The sequence below is a fragment of the Lonchura striata genome, chromosome 30 (genome assembly GCF_046129695.1).
Source record: "Lonchura striata isolate bLonStr1 chromosome 30, bLonStr1.mat, whole genome shotgun sequence".
Classification (NCBI taxonomy): domain Eukaryota; kingdom Metazoa; phylum Chordata; class Aves; order Passeriformes; family Estrildidae; genus Lonchura; species Lonchura striata.
The window spans coordinates 1,227,096-1,244,324 of record NC_134632.1 but is presented as its reverse complement, the minus strand read 5'-3'; the positions used below and the strand labels follow the sequence as shown (position 1 = coordinate 1,244,324).

At 54.7% G+C, this 17,229-nt stretch overlaps 1 protein-coding gene across 4 annotated transcripts; it reads right to left on the bottom strand.

Annotated features, from left to right (window-relative positions):
* Window positions 1-1,752: 1,752 nt before the first annotated feature.
* On the bottom strand, window positions 1,753-16,531 carry STRIP1 (striatin interacting protein 1). Of its 4 annotated transcripts, none has more exons than XM_021527636.3 (21): window positions 16,404-16,531; window positions 14,206-14,275; window positions 13,871-13,945; window positions 13,380-13,514; window positions 11,542-11,662; window positions 11,191-11,259; window positions 10,721-10,827; window positions 10,196-10,323; window positions 9,134-9,316; window positions 8,153-8,370; window positions 7,841-7,906; window positions 7,584-7,647; window positions 6,895-6,966; window positions 6,600-6,674; window positions 6,344-6,441; window positions 5,701-5,827; window positions 5,507-5,607; window positions 5,234-5,300; window positions 4,383-4,487; window positions 4,033-4,237; window positions 1,753-2,460 (listed from the first exon to the last, which is right to left on the bottom strand). In XM_021527636.3, exons 1-21 carry the CDS (start codon window positions 16,452-16,454, stop codon window positions 2,213-2,215), a joined length of 2,385 nt encoding a protein of 794 aa, XP_021383311.2. In that variant the 5' UTR covers window positions 16,455-16,531; the 3' UTR covers window positions 1,753-2,212. The 4 variants fall into 4 exon arrangements, with proteins under 4 accessions (XP_021383311.2, XP_031362832.2, XP_021383312.2 ...); XM_031506972.2 differs by lacking the exon at window positions 16,404-16,531 and adding an exon at window positions 16,244-16,363; XM_021527637.3 differs by lacking the exon at window positions 16,404-16,531 and adding an exon at window positions 14,349-14,472.
* Between the last annotated feature and the right edge of the window lie 698 nt (window positions 16,532-17,229).

Here is a 17,229-nt window from a genome sequence, read left to right as displayed (position 1 = left end):
CACCAAAAGATGAAGCCAGGAATGACCCTGCTCACCCCAGCACCGGGAGATGCTGGTCCAGCCCTGGGGACTCTCTCGGGCCAAACCCCCTCCTGCAAAATCTGCAATGCCCCCCTGCCCCAGCCCCACATCCTGATGGGGGGGACACCCCTGTGGGGCACCTGGATCCCCTCGGGGAGGCACTAAACCCTGTTCCAGCCCACTCTGGGAAACCCCAAGGTTTTCAGCCAAGCCCTGGCACCCTGGGCACAGCCTGGGTGCCACAGGAGGCACCCAGGGCTGCCCACCCTCACCAGGACATCTCACACCCCTCCCACCGGTGGGGGTTTTGTTATTCATTTCTAAACAATAAACCACATTTTTCATACGTTAATTATGGCTCCAGCAGCCCTATAATGCCAGGGGGGCTGGGATGGAGACTCCCACCAGGCTCCTCAGGCCTGTTCTGGTGCTGGGAATGGGGTTTGGGGGCAGGATGGTGCTGGAGGCACCCAGGTGGGTGCCAGGGGAGGGTGCAATCCTGGCAGGAGCCTGGGGGCACATCCAGCAGTGCTCTGTGGTTGAGGAGGGCAGTAAGAAAATCCAAAGTGCCCCAGAAATCCCCATTTAAAAACCTCTGTCCTAGGGAGGATAAAATCCATTTGTGTCCCACGGAGAGCTGGATTTGCCAGGACCCGATTTGCTCCCTTGAAACATGGGATAAGGAATGAGGTTTGGGCTGCTGAATATCCCAGCCACAATCAGAGTGCTGCAGTCCTTGGGTGTGGAAAAGCCCTCTGGGATCATCCCAGCCCAGCAGCACCACGGTGTTTCCCTCTAAACCGTGTTCAGGGGTTTACTGGGGTGCAAAGTGATGTTGATGGAGCTGAGGGAGCTTTGCTGCGTGGGTTTGCAGTGTCCTGAGCAGGTTCAGGCTGAGCAGAGATTTCTGGTAGAGTTTTACTCGTCATTAAACCAAGCCAGGGCAGCATTTCCTTCTCTGTGCCTCTCCTGGAGGCATCCAGAGCCTGGCTCTGTGCTGCCCACGGGGTCAGGGTGCAGCACTGGGCACCCAGATGGGTCCAGGCCTCCAGCTCCACATCACCCCTGGCTGAGGGGGAAGAGGGCAGGATGGGCACAGCTCCAGGCATGGATTAAAGGCATGTTACCACCCATGCTGTGTCCACAGAACTTCTCTGATGGCTCATAAGGCTGAGTTTGCTGCTTCCAGGCTGGGGCTGAGCATCCCCACAGCTGCATTTACTCCTGGAGCTCCATAGGCTCAGAATCCCAGCAGATGATGGGTGGAACTGGTGCTGTCCCAGGCTCCCTCTGCCCACAAACATCTCTGCAAATCCCTGCCTCAGATCAGGGTGAATCCCCCAGGATTTCAGTCCCCAGAGCTGCTGCTGCCCCTCTGCCAGGGAAACTGAGGCCAGGCAATGTGCAAAGCTGAGCTCTGGCAGGATTTGGTGTCTGGATCCTCTGCTGGAAGCAGGGACCAAAGAAAATCCCAGTGGTGACACCACAGTGGTGTCAGAAATCCCAGGACAGAGCTGGGGGAGGGTTCAGTGAATGGGACAGGGAAATGCCTGCAAGAACCTGCTCCCCCCAACCCACAAACCTGGCTGCAAGGAAAGACTAAACCTGCTGGTGAGGGGCCATGTACCCCCTGGGGTTTGAGGGATGAGTGGGGACAAGGATGAGGAACTCTCATCCCAGCCCAACTCCAGGCAGGAGGAACAGGGACATGAACCCAGCCACACTCGGGGCAGAGGTATCACCAAATATATATAATATATGTACAGCTCCTGCACCCCTTGTGGGGTGAGGGGAGGCCACCCCAGCCCCTCAAGCCCCCACAGGCCCCCTAACCCCCCCAGAGGGGCTGGGCAGGACCAGCCTGGTGTCCCACCCATGGACCCCACTCCCACGCTGCCACCTGCTCCCCCTTCTTGCCTGGGGGGCACGAGAAGGGTGGTGCCTCTGAAAGCAGCACACGGGGTGGGCAGAGATCCCCCACCCAACAGGAAACCCTCAGGGCACCCTCAGCTTTGGGACAAGCCTGGAAGGAGGCAGAGGGGCAGGACGTGGTCTCAGCAAAGATCCCCCAGCTCCATCCTCTTCCCAAGCCCACCACAACAGCGCAGCCACCCACAGACCCCCAGACCTCGCTGCCCTGCCCTGCCAGCCTCCAGCTCTCCACGCAGCCCATCCCGCCTCCCTGTGTCCATCACTGCAGCAGCTCCTCCCAGGAGATGGGCCGGGAGAAGACCTCCCTCTCGAGCCACAGGTCGTAGTTGAGCTGGAACTCCTCGGGCAGGTCCACGCGCTGGCCCAGCACGCTCTGCAGGCAGTTGTCCACGGGCACGAAGTCGGGGTTGCCGTGGGCGCGGTCGTAGCGCCGCGAGTTGAAGCGCTCGATGCTGGCACGCAGGGCACACTCCTCGGCCTGGAAATCCCAGGGACGGGCGTCCAGGTCTGGGAACGGGGATGAGAGTGGTCAGAGCAGAGCTGGGCACTCCTCAGCCAGCCCAAAGCCCTCGGTGTGCTGGTTTAACCCCAGCCAGACTGAGCCCCATGCAGCCGCTCGCTCACTCCCCCACCAGCAGAGCAGGGAAGAATCAGGAGGGCAAAAAGCTGGAGAACTGGTGGGTTAGGATAAACACTGCTTAATAAAGAAAGGAAAAGCTGTGCAGCACAAGGAAAGAAAAACAAGGAATTAATTCCCTACTTCCCACAAGCAGGCAGGTGCTCAGCACATTCAGGAGAACAGGGCCCCACCCCAGGGAATGGTGACTTGGACAACAAACCCCATCACTCCCAACATCCCCAATTCCTCCTTTTTCTCTCCACTTTATATTCTGAGCATGATGGAATATTCTTTGGAATATATTCCTTCCTATATCCCAGGAATATCATTTGGTTCTGTCTCTTCCCAACAACCTATACACACCCAGGCCCCTCCTTGGAAAAGGTCTTTGTAGGTACTTCCAACAAAGTTCAGAGCCACCAACAGCTCCACCACCACTTCCAACATCCCCACCACAGGGAAACAATCAAAATGAAACCAGGAATGGGGGCTCCCTTTGGCCTCACCAGCAAATGCTGGTACACCCCAAAGGACATTCCTGGGCCAAAACAAAACCCCCCAAAACTGCCCTGCCACCCTGTCCCAGCTCCCACATCCTGATGGTGGGCAGGGGACACCCCAGTGGGGTACCCAGACCCCCTCAGGAAGGCACCAAACCTGCTGTTCCAGCCCAATTTAGGCCAAAAAAAGGTTTTCAGCCAAGACTTGACACCCCTGGCAGAGCCCTGATCCCTGCAATGTCACCCCCCAAAAACCCTCCCACACCCCAGACCTGCTGGATTGTGTCTGGCTCAGATGGAATTTGTTTTTCCATAGGAGTCCTGCCAGTGACTCTGCAGTGGGAGCTGGGAAGATTTTGGGAATACACCAGTATCCTGGCTCTGCTGGGCAGAGCTGGCACAGCACCAGCACTATCTCCCAACGTTGCCACCCCATCAAGTGTGGCAACAGATGTGTGCAAGTGGACAAGATCCTAGGAGGGGACAAAGGCCAGCTGAGCCAAATTAGCCAAGGGAATATTCCAGATTCTGTGATGTCAGATCAGATATGAAAGCTAAGAAAAGGAAGAGGAATGATGGGGCATTTGTACTTTAAAACATGTGCCTTCCAGACCAGCCACTCCACGTGCTGCAGCCTGGCTTCCCCAAAGTGGTTGAACATCACTTGCTGATGGGAAGTAGAGAACAAACCTTTTTTTTTTTTCTGCTCTTGCTGTGCTAACCTACCTTATTTCAACCTACAAGTCATTCCCCACCTGATTTTCTCTGCCCTGTCCAGCTGGGAAAGGACAGAGCAGCTCAGTGGGCACCTGGTCAAGCTCAACCAGCCAAGGTCCACCAAGGTCAACCCAGCACACCTGCCCAAACCCCAGGCAGCAAAAGGTGAGCTGGAGCTCGGGGCAGAGACCCTGGAGCAGGAGGGCTGGGAATGCCAGGGATGCCAGGGATGCCAGGATGTACCGTTGCCGTAGGCCCAGTCGTCGTTGAGGCGGTGCCGCACTTTCTGGTAAATGGCTGACATGGTTTTCATGTTGCTCTTCCTCCACTGCCGGCCCAGGTACTTGGTCTGCACCTTGAGCAGCTTCAGCACGTAGAGCTGCATCATGGCCTGCTTCACCTTCAGAGCCCGCTTCAGGATCGGCGCCGACTTGAACACCACCAGCATCTGCCAGAACATTCCCAGATCCCAGCTGGGATGGATTCCCGGGCCAACCCCTCCTCCACTCCCTGCTCAAGGCCTGGGTTGTCCCAGGCTATCCCCAGTGCAGGTGCCTGGCCGTGCTGAGCCCCAGAACACTGGCAGCCCTCACCATGGTGCGGGAATGCTTCCACTTGGTCAGCTTGTTCAGGATGCGCAGGAGGTTGATGCAGGAGAAGAGGTTCCGCCAGCAGAACTGGTTGTTGTCTCCAGCTTCCTGTGGGAAGGAGATGCAGGGTCAGGAAGGGATTGGAGTGGGGATGGGGAGAGGCTGGGATGATCTGAGGAGCCACGTCCAAAGGGGACAGCACAGCGTGTGGGCATGGAATCATCCAGCCATGGAACTGCTAAGATTGGGAAAGCTCTCTGAGATCATCAAGTCCAACTGTTCCCCCAGCACTGCCAAGGCCACCAGTAGTCCCTGTACCCAAGTGCCACCTCCACACCCACACATTTTTTCAACACTTCCAGAGATGGTGACTCCAACGCTGCCCTGGCCAGCCTGTACCAGTGCCTGACCAACCTTTTCACAAAGAATTTCTCTCCAATATCCAATCTGAACTTCCCCTGGCACAGTTTGGGGAACAGCACAATTTGCTCTTGTCCTGTCCCTTGTTCCCTGGGACCAGAACCTGAACTCCCAGCTCCACCTTCCTGTCAGGGACTTGTGGAGAGCCAGAAGGTTCCCCTTGAGACTCCTTTTCTCCAGGTTGAGTCCCCCCAGGTCCCTCAGCCACTCCTGGTGCTCCAGAACTTCCCCAGCTCTGTTCCCTTCTCTGAACATGCTCCACCCCAACAGACCTGCCATCCCCATCTCCATCCCCAAAATCCCAGCGGCACCAGGGGCCGAGCACAGGAGAGCTGAGGGTGCAAGGGCTGGGTGCTGGAGCCCTGCTGCCTCCCTGCATCCCAAATTCCCCTGGGCAGCACCCCAGGTGCCAGGGCTGTCACAGCAGGACTCACCAGGCTCTCTGCCGTCAGCTCTGGCAGCTCATGCACAACACAGTAGGGGTAGTCCAGCACGGAGATGCTGCAGGAAGGAGAGGGGTGCTCATGATGTTCCCCCAGATCCCACCTGGCCTGGGGGCAACACAGCTCCCACTTCCCATGCACTGCAGAACATTCCAGCTCTGTCTGAGCGTGAGCCACTGCCAGGGAGGGATTGCAGAGAGGCCAAAGAAACAGGGACCTCTCCCCACATCCCCCAGGAATGCAGGAGGGCAGCCTTCTCCTCACCTGTTCTTGGCAGTGATGTAGGACATGATGTTCTGGTTGAAGAACTTGAGGATGAGCGGGATGCAGTTGGCAAAGACCAGGTGCTGGGCCATGTACTCAAACTGGGGAAGAGAAACGTGGGTGAACAGGGACCAACTCAGGGTCCTGCCGTGCCCAATGACCCGTGGGCACGGCTGGACCCCAGCCCACCTCACCTGGTAGATGTGGTTGAGCTTGAAGTGCTTGAGCAGGAGCAGCAGCACAGCAGAGATGGCCTTGACGATGATCTCCTTGTGCCGATTGACATCCACGCCCAGCTTCATGCTCTGCAGCACGGTGGTCCTGGGGGACACACGGGGACAGTATCAGAGTAATTCTTCCCTCTCAGGGTGACACTGGTTGTCCAGGGAAGCTGGACAAGTGTCCAAGACCATCCTGGTCTAGTGGAAGGTGTCCCTGCCAGTGGCAGGGGGTGAAACTAGATGAGCTTTAAGGTCCCTTCCCATCCAAAACATTCCATGATTCTGTGATTCCTCAAACTCTCCCAGGGCGCACAGCAAGGGAGACCACAGCATGCTGAGCATGGTGCTGAGCATGAGAGACATCTACACCTGCCCTTCCCAAATCCACTTTACAGGATCACAGAATCATTTGGTTGGAAAAGCCCTCTGAGATCATCGAGTCCAACTGCTCCTGCTGCACTGCCAAGGCCACCAGTTCCTGCAGGGTGCAACCCAGGGCAGAGCAGAGTCATGTCCCACAAGGAGCCCCAGCCCACACCAGGTGGGCCCCCCAGCTCCCTCCCATCCCTCCTTCCCTTCCCACCCCAGCCAGCTCCTCTGCTCCACAGCCACTCACGGCATCTCCTCGGGCAGGACATCTGCCAGGATGTTGATGGAGTCTGTCTTGGCTTTGGAGGTGGGGGCTGCAGCCAAGAGGATCTTCAGCAGAGCAATCTGGGAAGAAAGGAGAGATGGAGGGGAATGGGAGCTGCAGGGGACTGGCAAGAGGCCCTTTCCCCACTGCAGGAGGGAGGAACAGGGCAGGGGGTGAAACTTGGGATGCATCACTGGAAAAAGACTCATCCAGGGGATCCCAGTGCTCCCCAGCTCACCATGTACTGGGGCAGGCTGGGCAGCAGGCCCTGGTACAGGATCTCTGCAGGGACTTGCTCCACTTCCTCTTCCCCCTGGTGCCAGGAGAGACCAGAAAACCTCATCCCAGGAGCTGCCACCAGCACCATGGAGTATGAACCCAAGGGCAGGATATCCCCAACTCCTGCCCAACCCCAGAGAAATCCCTCCCCAGCAAAACAAACCCCTCAGCCCTGCCAAAAAAGCTGGCAGGACCAAGTGGCCCCAACTCCCAGCACAGGATCTCCATCCCACCCCATCCCATTCCACACTCACTCCGGAGAGCGGGGAGCGCAGGTACTCCTCTTCCATGTGCACCTGCACCTCAGCAATGGACGTGTACTTGTGCTGCAGGGGACAGGCTGGGGTCACCAGGGTCCCCAGCACTGCCCCCAGCCCCAGCCTGCTCCCAGCACCCTGTTCCATCCCCCCCAGATCCCCATCCCAGGGATGACCTGTGTGGATGTGCAGGGTGGGAGCTGCTGGGCTCAGGTCTGGGACAAGGCCAGTAGGAAAGGGATGAAGACATGAAGAGAGGGATAAAACCCCCTAAGAAAGGGATGGAGCCCCCTAGGGAGGGGATGGAGGCCCCTAAGGAAGGGATGAAGCCTCCTAAGAAAGGGATGGAGTCCCCTGAGGAAGGGATGGAGGCCCCTAAGGAAGGGATGGAGTCCCTTGAGGAAGGGATGGAGTCCCTTGAGGAAAGGATGGAGGCCCCTAAGGAAGGAATGGAGGCCCCTAAGGAAGGGATGGAGCTCCTGAAGGAAGGGATGGAGCTCCTTAAGGAAGGGGCTCAGACAACCTGTGAGTCCAGGATGAGATGAAAGCTTAAGGCTGCTCTCCCATCACTAGGTGGAGGAAGTGGAAAAATGTCAGGAAAATCCACCCTGAGCTGTGATGGGAGCAGGGGCAGGGGCAAGGGGCACCCACGCAGCAGCAGGGGCTGGAGGAATTCCTTAACTCACCAGCTTCAGGGTGCGGATGCTCTCATGGATGGGCCTGGGCAAGCCCACCACGGTGTTGGTGTCACTGGAGGAGGGAAAGAGCCAAGCTGGGAGCAGGGCTGAGCACCCAGGGGTGGGGCAGGGACCACCCAGGGATGAAGCCACAGAACAGCCAGCCAAGGCCTTCCCTGCTGCCACGTAGAGACAAAAGCAGCCCCCAAATTGGCCTCTCCCACAGGCCCCCCATAACGGCAGCACTGGGCTGGCTCTGAACCCACCTGCCTAGTGTGTAGCCGATGAATTTGCTGCGGCTGGATTCCAGGAACATCTCAATGTCCTTCTCCCTGCAGCAAAGGGAGAAGGGAAGAGTCACACCTTCTAGAGCAGCTGGAAGATGTCCAGCCAGGCACACGGGAAAGCCTTGTGGTCAAGTAGAGGGTATCCAGCCAACCCCACAAGAAAACAGCCATCAAAGTGACCACCCCATCCCAAACACCTTCCCTACATCCCTGCTGAGATTCTCAGCATCCAACAGCCTCCATTTCCCTGACCCTGCTCCAGTTTGCCCAACAGTGAGACCCCGGACTCACCGGACCTTGGGGGCCCAGGGCAGTCCTTTAGGGCAGGTGATGCGATCGCTGGGGGGGTGCTGGGTAGGGGGAGGCATCACTTCATCCCGTTCCAGGGGGAAGGTCTCTCCCTCCAGGCTGTTGTCATCATCATTTTCCTCTTCCTCCTCGCGGGAGTCATCAGCTTTGTACGGATCCCGCTCGTTGAAGGCATCGAGGTTATCCTGCTTAATGAGGGCCTGGAGCAGGGAGAGTGGGAAGGGAACGCTGTGAGAACCCAAGGCTTGCTCTGGGGTCTCGTGGTGGTAAAATTTCTCCTCCAAACCATGCTTCCAAAGAAAAACTGTGCAGGCTCTTGTTGTTCGGTCTCAAGGCAGTTTATTGTCAGTTATCTAAAAGATTTTCTTCTCGGGCTGCGGCTGCTTGGTCAGCGGCCTGGGCAGAGGCACACACACACCCTGACATCCTCTCTGTCTGCTATCTTCTTCTCTCTCCCTGCCCAGGGCTGCTGCTATCTTTTATATGATATATTACGTATTACATGTTTATAGTTTTCCCCCCAATACCTACTATCTATATTACAAAGTGCTTTCCTACTCTAAACCAATATGTGAATGCCAACATCACCAAGAACATGGAGGCAAGGAAGAAGGAGGAAGAACAGCATCAGCCCACTTTCCGCTATCTTAGAACTTCTCACCCCCATGTACAAAATAACAACCCCCCTGTACAGGTACTAAAAAAAATTTCCCCTCTACTTTGTAACTACTTTTCCTATACTATCAAACCCTTTGTGACTGCTTGTTCCACCTCCAAAGTTGGTAACTCATTCCAAGGCTTAAACTCAAAATCACAGCTGTTTGCAGCTGCCTGCTGGGTCTAAAATGCTTATGAAGGTCTGGAACCTCTAAAAATGTCTGAAAGACATTTTGACTTCCAACAGAACGTCCCAGAAACCAGCCCAGAGCCTGGCAGTGCCCTCCCTAATGTCCCTGTCCCCACCTTGTGCTCCCTCCGGCCGCGCTTCTGCTGCTGCTCGATGAGGTCGGAGGCGGAGGCGGGCGGGGAGGCCGCCCGCATGTTGCGGATCACCTGGATGCTGTCCTCGGGCAGCGGTGGCAGGCCCAGCATCTCCCTCTTCTCTGCCTTCATGCTCTGCAGCTCCTCAAACCCTCCCAGGGTGCACTGCAAGGGACACCACAGCATGCTGAGCATGGCACAGGGGGGCTCCGGGGGCACCTACAGCTGCCCCTCCCAAACCCACTCTGCAGGATCACAGAATCGTTCAGGTTGGAAAAGCCCTCTGAGATCATCGAGTCCAACTGCTCCCACAGCACTGCCAAGGCAAACAGTAGTCCCCGTCACCAGGTGCCACATCTGTGTGTCCTTTAAATCCACCTGGGGTTGGTGCCTCCAACACTGTCCTGGGCAGCCTGTGCCAATGCCTGACCACTCTTTCTGTGGAAAAAACTTCCCAATATCCAACCTAAACCACCCCTGGTACAGCTTGATGTCATTTTCTCTTGCCCTGTCCCTGTTCCCTGGGACCAGAGCCTGACTCCCACCTGGCTGTCCCCTGCTGTCAGGGAGTTGTGCAGAGCCAAAAGTACCCTCTGAGCCTCCTTTTCTCTAGGCTGAGCCCCCCAGCTCCCTCAGCTGCTCCAGACCCTTCCCCAGTGACGTTCCCCTCCCTGGACACACTCCAGCCCCTTGAAGTCTCTCTAGTCATGAGGGGTCCAAATCCTTCCCCAGTTTCAAACAGGAGCTGCCTGTCCTGTGCTGCTCTTGTCACTGAGAGAGGCAGGAGGGACAGGAGGATGTCCAGGCATCCACAACTGTTCAGAGCTTTCCTCTCCCCACCCAGGGACCTTGCTTTGTGTCTATCCTTAGTATCCAGCTCCAAACACCAATATCCACTGCTTCCCTATGGGGGAAAACCTGGGATTGGGTTTAAAGGAAAACTGAACACCAGAACAAGAGGATGGAGCAATTACAGCCAACTCTGAGAGCAGAATTCCCTCCTCTGGCAAGTATCAAACCACATATCCCACACCCTCTCCTCACCAGCACGGTCTTCCAGAGCAGAAGCAGCACCTTCTTCATGGGGAAGTGAGGAGCGTGGCCACTGCAGAATTTGGTCACCATCCCAAAGAGCATGACAGAGAAAGGCTCGTTGTTGTACAGGGGAGCTCCTGGAACCACACAGCACCATCAGCCAGGAGTTCCTCATCCCTGGTCTCACCCCATCACCAGTATCACCAGCTCCTGCACCTTCCTCCCCATTAGCTCCAAGATGCTCACCTCACTCCAGACACTTCCCTCTCCCCTTCCAAGGCCTCATAAACTCCGTAATTTCTTACCTCTGTTTTTAAGAGGAAATAAAAACTTGAATATTCTGATTTTTTAACCAGGGAGAGAGCACCCAGCAGCAAAAAAGGCTGGTTGGCTTCCTCTGCTCACCTCCCTCTGCCCCACAAGTTGAGCAGAAACCAACCCAGTGCTGCCAGTCACTATTACCCAACTCCCAGAGCCCAGTCCCAAGTCACTGCCTCCCGCCCTGGCAGCTCCATCCCGGCTCCTGCTCCTCACCCAGCTCTGCTCGGAAGGTTTGCCTCATGCTCTTCCACTCAGGCTTGTCCCCCTCGGCCTCCTGGCGCACAGTCTCCACAATCAGGTACATGATGTTCAGCAGCACCCTGCAACAACCAGGGCAGCTGAATGCCAGAGACTGGGATAAGTTATGGAAGCACCCAGCACCCAGGGCTCGGGGAGAAGCTGGAGCAACCCAGACCACATCCACAATTCATGTACCTGCTCCACACCAGCACACAGGCACTGGGGGGAAAAGTCTCTACAAGTCCACACAGGGAAAAAAATCTGCTTTCCCAAATTTTACTGCTTTCATATCCCCAGTCTGTCCCATTCCTGCTGTGCAGGCTGAGCACGACGCATACCTGAAGAAACTGTCAGAGCTGGGACAGCTCTGGGACCCCTTCCAGTGCCTGCCTCAGCCTCCCAAAGCTCCCAGAAAATGCTGGCCCCCCATTCCCAGTCCATACCTGAGGTCGGTGCTGTCAGCCAGGGAAATGGCTGGTTTCCTCACGGCACTGGAACAGGCTGCGCTGTTGCTGCGGAGGGAGAAGAGCTCAGAGAGAATTTGGGAGAATTCAAACCCTGTCATGGCACTCCAGGTGCCAGCTCCAAACCCCGAGACAGACACTGCTGCCATGAACTTCCCGTTCCCAGCACAGCCACGTGAGGAGGAGCAGAGCTGCCCGTTTGCTGCCAGGCCCTTTGATTCGTGGGGAATTTCAGGAGAATAATCCCACATTACACATCCACCCAGGACAACGGGGGTCACTCTGCTGAATTCCAGAGCCACTCCTGAAGAGTTTTCCCACAGTACTCACTCAATCTCCATGTTCAGCAGCTCCACCAAGGCGTTGAACGTCCCCACCTCCAGCAGGAGGAAGATGTTGTACCTCATCCAAGCCTGCACCTCGGCCTCGGAGCTGCACTCCCCGAAGGTGCCTGCGGGGAGACCCTGCTGACCCCAGCCCCACGGCCCCCAGCACCCAGCCCAGCCTCCCCCCGGGGAAAGCTGGGGTGCAGGGCACGGAGCTGCCCTCCCTGGGCAACCATCCCAGGTCTGCAGAACTGGCACAACGTGGGGAAATCAGCCACATTTTGGGCCAAACTGCTCTAAACTGCCTGGTCCCGTGAGATTTAGATTCCTTCCAGACATCCCAGGTGGAATGCAATCCACAAGGAATGAAAATTCTTCAAAATATTATATATATTAAAATAATTAGTAATTATTGTATCATATTAATACTATATATTCATTATATTATAAATTTATATATTACATACAATATATATAACTTATTGTGTATAACGTATAATATATGAGTAACATAAACTATAAACAACACATATAATATATATTAAATACATACAGCATTTAATATATAGTGTATAAATATATTAAATACACAATGTATTATATGCAAGACATAACATGTAATATATAATATACAATATATAGTATATTATATATAATATGTATAGTAGATTATATTGTGTTATGTATTACATGTAGTATACATATAATTAAATATTTTTATGTATATACTATGCATATGAGATTATATTGTACTGTCTCACATACAGTATATACATAGGAATGTTACATATAGTATACATAATATTATATTTTATGTATATATTATGTATTGCATTATATAGTGCTATGCCTCATATAGTACATACATAAAATTAAATAGTGTATATGTATATTATATATAATTATGTATATATTATATATGAGATTATATTGTGCTATGCCTCATATATAGTATATACATATAATTATGTGTTCTATATGTAGCACATAATACAATATAATCCACAATACATTTTATAATACAATATACATTATTATATTACATTATACTACAGTATATACAACAGCATATAATATATATACTATATATACTATAGTGTATATATATACTATAGTATAATGTATTAAAATACATTATACTATATATAAAATAAAACTCTGTATTACCTATTGTATATTATATAATACATATACTATATATAATGTATTAAATAAATAATATATATAAATCTTTTTATATATATTTATATATAAAATATATATAATTATATATAAAGAAATATGAAGACATATCTCTTATATATATAAACCTTATATATATTATATATACTATATATATAAAAGGTACATACAAAGATATATATAGGGATGATATATAAAGATAAATATATATAAAAGATATCTACTATCTTTTATACCTATCTTATATCTAATCTATCTTATATGTATATCTTGTATATGTCTTATATCTATATATCACATATATATCTCATATCTATCTTATATATCTCATATCTATCTTATATATATTTATATCTCATATATAGCTCATATATATTTTATATATATCTATATATATCAGATATATATCTCACATAGATCTTATATATATAAATTTCATACCTCTTCTATCTATTTATAGATAAACTTCATGAAGATAAAGGAGTTCTATATGAAATATTCAAATACGCACTATATACAGAACAGCTGACGTATACGGTGTAACACACACAAGCGCGTATCTAACTGTACAACTACCCTGTACAACACACATTTGAACCCTGTTATGACATATCCCATCTCAGAGCCAGCCCGGGGGAGCAGGGGCAGTGCCGCTGTCACCTTGTGCCACGTAGAGGATGGCGCGGGCCACGCGCAGCCGCCGCTCGCGCGCGGTCACCTCCAGCCCGTCCAGCAGGCGCATGGCGTGCGTGCGGTGCTGCGTCCGCTCCAGCTCCGGCCACTTCTTGTCCCGCACTGCAAACCACAGCAGGGCTTTGGGCACGGCCCCACCGGCCACCCCAAAATCTCACCGGGTCACTGAGAGCGCCGTGCCAACGCCCCCGCAGCTCCGGCAGCCTCGGTGCCCATTCCCTGGGGAGCCTGGGCAGTGCCAGCACCTCTGGGGGAAGAACCTTTCCTGATCTCCAGCCTGAGCCTCCCCTGGCACAGCCCCAACCCTTCCCTGGCTCCTGTCCCTGTCACAGGGAGCAGAGAGCGAAGCTGCCCCTCGGGAGTAGCTGCACACCCCAGTCAGCTCTGACACCAGGCTCTTCTCCAGGAAAGTCCCTGTCCCTCCCCAGGGGCAGAGGAATCCAGAAAAAGGCTCTTACCGTGGATCCTGAAGTCCTCCTCGAAGCATTTTCGGTTGAGCAGGAACTCTGGCCCCTCTGTGTAGCTGTACAGCTCTGCCAAAAGAGGACAAGCTCCAAAAACCTGCACCAAGCTGCAACTCGGCTGGGAACTGCAGTTTTAGCCAAAATATCAAAATGCAATAAAACCCCACCTAGTGCAAGGCCAAAAATATGAACCACACATATCTTTTTAACATCAATACAGCATTTAAATATAATATTAAAGCGATACTGGAATTGACAGAGTTCCTTTAATTCTACCAGTGGAGGAAATAATGGTGGATTAATTGATCCATCAGAGAAGAATTCCTTACCTGACAGCTCTGCTGTCCATTTATCCGTGTCTGCATATTCAAACTCCAGGTCTGGCGACTCCGAATAGCCCTGAAAACACGGGGGAAAAATCAGTTCCATTACAGCATATTCCAGGAAAACCAAAATCCCTGTAAACACTCACAATTCACCTCATCCTCCTGCAAATCCAGGGCTGGTCTTACTGGTTTAGGGACCAAAAACATTCCTGCAGCAGCACAAACGTTACCGAGGCAACTCCAGCCCACCTCCTGCGTCTCCACGGGCTGTGCCGCATGGAGCCACTGCAGCACCCCCAAAGCACGGGGGGAGCCCCCAGAGCACCACAAACACGGCAGGACACAGGGAGAGGATTCTCTGAGAGCAAGGAGCTCTCAGAGCTCACCCATTTTGCACAAATTTGGGAAAATTTGGGCTATCCCTCTGTGCCGTCCCAGCAGATGGGATTAGTGAGGATGAAACAACTACAAACAGCTTTGGAGAGGCTGCAAAAACAGCCAGGAGAACCTTCAGAGCACAAAATATCAGCTCCCTTTACAGAAGTCAAGACCATCGACCCACAGCTTTTCAGGGCACCCTGTGCTGAGTGGGGCAGGTGCACAGCAAGACTCTCACAAATTTCGGGATCCTGAGCACGGGACAAATCCAGAACTCTCCTGAATTATGAGGCTCCCACTCCTGAGCACTGGGAGGATCCAGAACAGAATCCTCCCCCCCAGAGTGAGGGGCAAACCCATACAAGAACCAACCCAAATTTTGGGGCATTCATTCCTGAATGAAGGGCAAACCCAGAGCAGAATTCTCCTGAGTTATGGGACTCCCACTTCTGAGTGAGGGGCAGATCCACACCAGAACTCGCCCAAATTTTGGGGTATCCACTTCTGAGTGAGGGGCACACCCTGAGCAGAATTCTGGGACACACACACACACCTGAGCACAGGGCAGACCCACACCAGAACCCTCTCGGCACACCCACCCCTGAGTGAGGAGCCAAACCACAGCAGAATCCCAAATTTTGGGGCACATATTCATGAAGAAGGGGCACACCCAGAACTAAACCCACACAAATTTTGGGGCACATATTCATGAAGAAGGGGCACACCCAGAACCAAACCCACACAAATTTTGGGGCACCTACCCTTGAATGAATCCACAAGCAGAACTCCTAAATTTGGGGGCTCCCACTCCTGACAGAGGGACAGACCCACATCAGAACAACCCTGAAGTCCAGGCTCTGAGAGAGGGGCAGCTCCAAGCCCCTTGTGCTGGCTCTGCTCTGCTGGGAGCCCAACCTCAGGTTCTCCAAGATCCCCCCTCACACCCCTCCCCTGGCATTCCAGGGACTTTTCTGAGGAAGCCTTGGGAGAGAACGGCTCCAGGGCCATCCCAGGAATGAAACGCTCTGGTAAAGCCCCGGGATACCTCAGCTCCACACAACCCTGCGAGCCCGAGGCTCAGCGTGACCCCAGCACCGCCGGGTGTCCCTGGGGGGGTCGGTCACCTCTTGCTGGGTCCATCGCTGCTCCGAGCACGGCAGCGGGACCCGACAGCCCACCCCGGGCTGCTGCCGACCGCTAACCCCGAGAAGACCCCCGGGTGGGCAGCGAGACCCCGGGCCAGCCCTGTCACTCCCGTTTGGGAGAGGCGACCGAGCCACCCTGGCGGCCCGGAGCTGGGGAAGGGATGGATGGATGGATGAAGGGGAAATCGGCACCGACCGAGACCAGGCAGCTGCGGGCGGGGAGAGGCCTCTCGGCTCCACAGCCCGGGGCCACAGCGCCAGGGAGCCGGTACCGAGGGGCGGCCCTGCGAGCAGCACTGGAGCACCGGAGCCAGCGGCCGGGCCGGTCCCGGGCAGGGCTGGAAGAGCCGGGCACTGGCACCCCCGGGCACTGGCACCCACAGGGATCCACGAGCACCGGCACCGCCGGGCACCGGCACCGCCCCCGGGCACCGGCACCCATGGGCAGGCCCCGGACGAGGCCCGGCGCGGCCCGCCCCGCCCGGGAAGGCCGCCCCACTCCCGGCGGCGGCGCTGACCTCGGAGTCCTTGCGCGGCGGCCGGGCCAAGTCGCGGCCCCTCCCGGGCGCGGCCGCCCCGCCGCGGCCCTTGTTGTTCCCCGGGCCCGGGCCCGGCCCGGGGCCGCCGCTCGGCTCCATGGCGGCCGCTCCGCCGCGCCGAGCTCTCGCGAGGACTCACCCCCTCCTCTCGCGGGAGCGGCAGGGAGAGCCGGGGCAGCGCCGCCGCCATGTTGGGAGTGGCAGCTGCGGGAGCGCCGGTGCCGCCGGTGGCTGCGGTGCAGCTCCGCCCGCCGGCCCCGCCGCTCCGCCGCGGCGGCCGCGTCACGGCCGGCGCTGCCCGCCCCCGGCGGCCACGGACGGCGCGGCACACGGCCGGGCGGAGGGCTCCGCCCCCGCGCCGCCATCTTGGGCGCGGCGCGGCCCCGGGCGCGGCCATGCTGGGTGTGGCACTTCCGCCTCGCCCAGGGCGCGCCCGGGGGCTGAAGGGCGCCATGCTGGGAGTGGCAGGAGGGGCAGAGCCCCAGTGAAGGGCCTGGAACAAAGGAATGCTCCAGTGGAAGGGCCAGGAATAAGGGAATGCTCCAGTGGAAGGGCCTGGAACAAAGGAATGCTCCAGTAGAAGGGCCAGGAATAAAGGAATGCCCCAGTAGAAGGGCCAGGAATAAAGGAATGCTCCAGTGGAAGGGCCTGGAACAAAGGAATGCCCCAGTTGGAAGGCCTGGAACAAAGGAATGCTCCAGTTGGAGGGTTTGGAGCAAAGGAATGCTCCAGTAGAAGGGCCAGGAATAAAGGAATGCTCCAGTGGAAGGGCCTGGAACAAAGGAATGCCCCAGTGGAAGGGCCTGGAACAAAGGAATGCCCCAGTGGAAGGGCCTGGAACAAAGGAATGCTCCAGTTGGAGGGTTTGGAGCAAAGGAATGCTCCAATTGGAAGGCCTGGAAAAAAGGAATGCTCCAGTTGGAGGGCCTAGAAAAAAGGAATGCTCCAGTGGAAGGGTCTGGAAC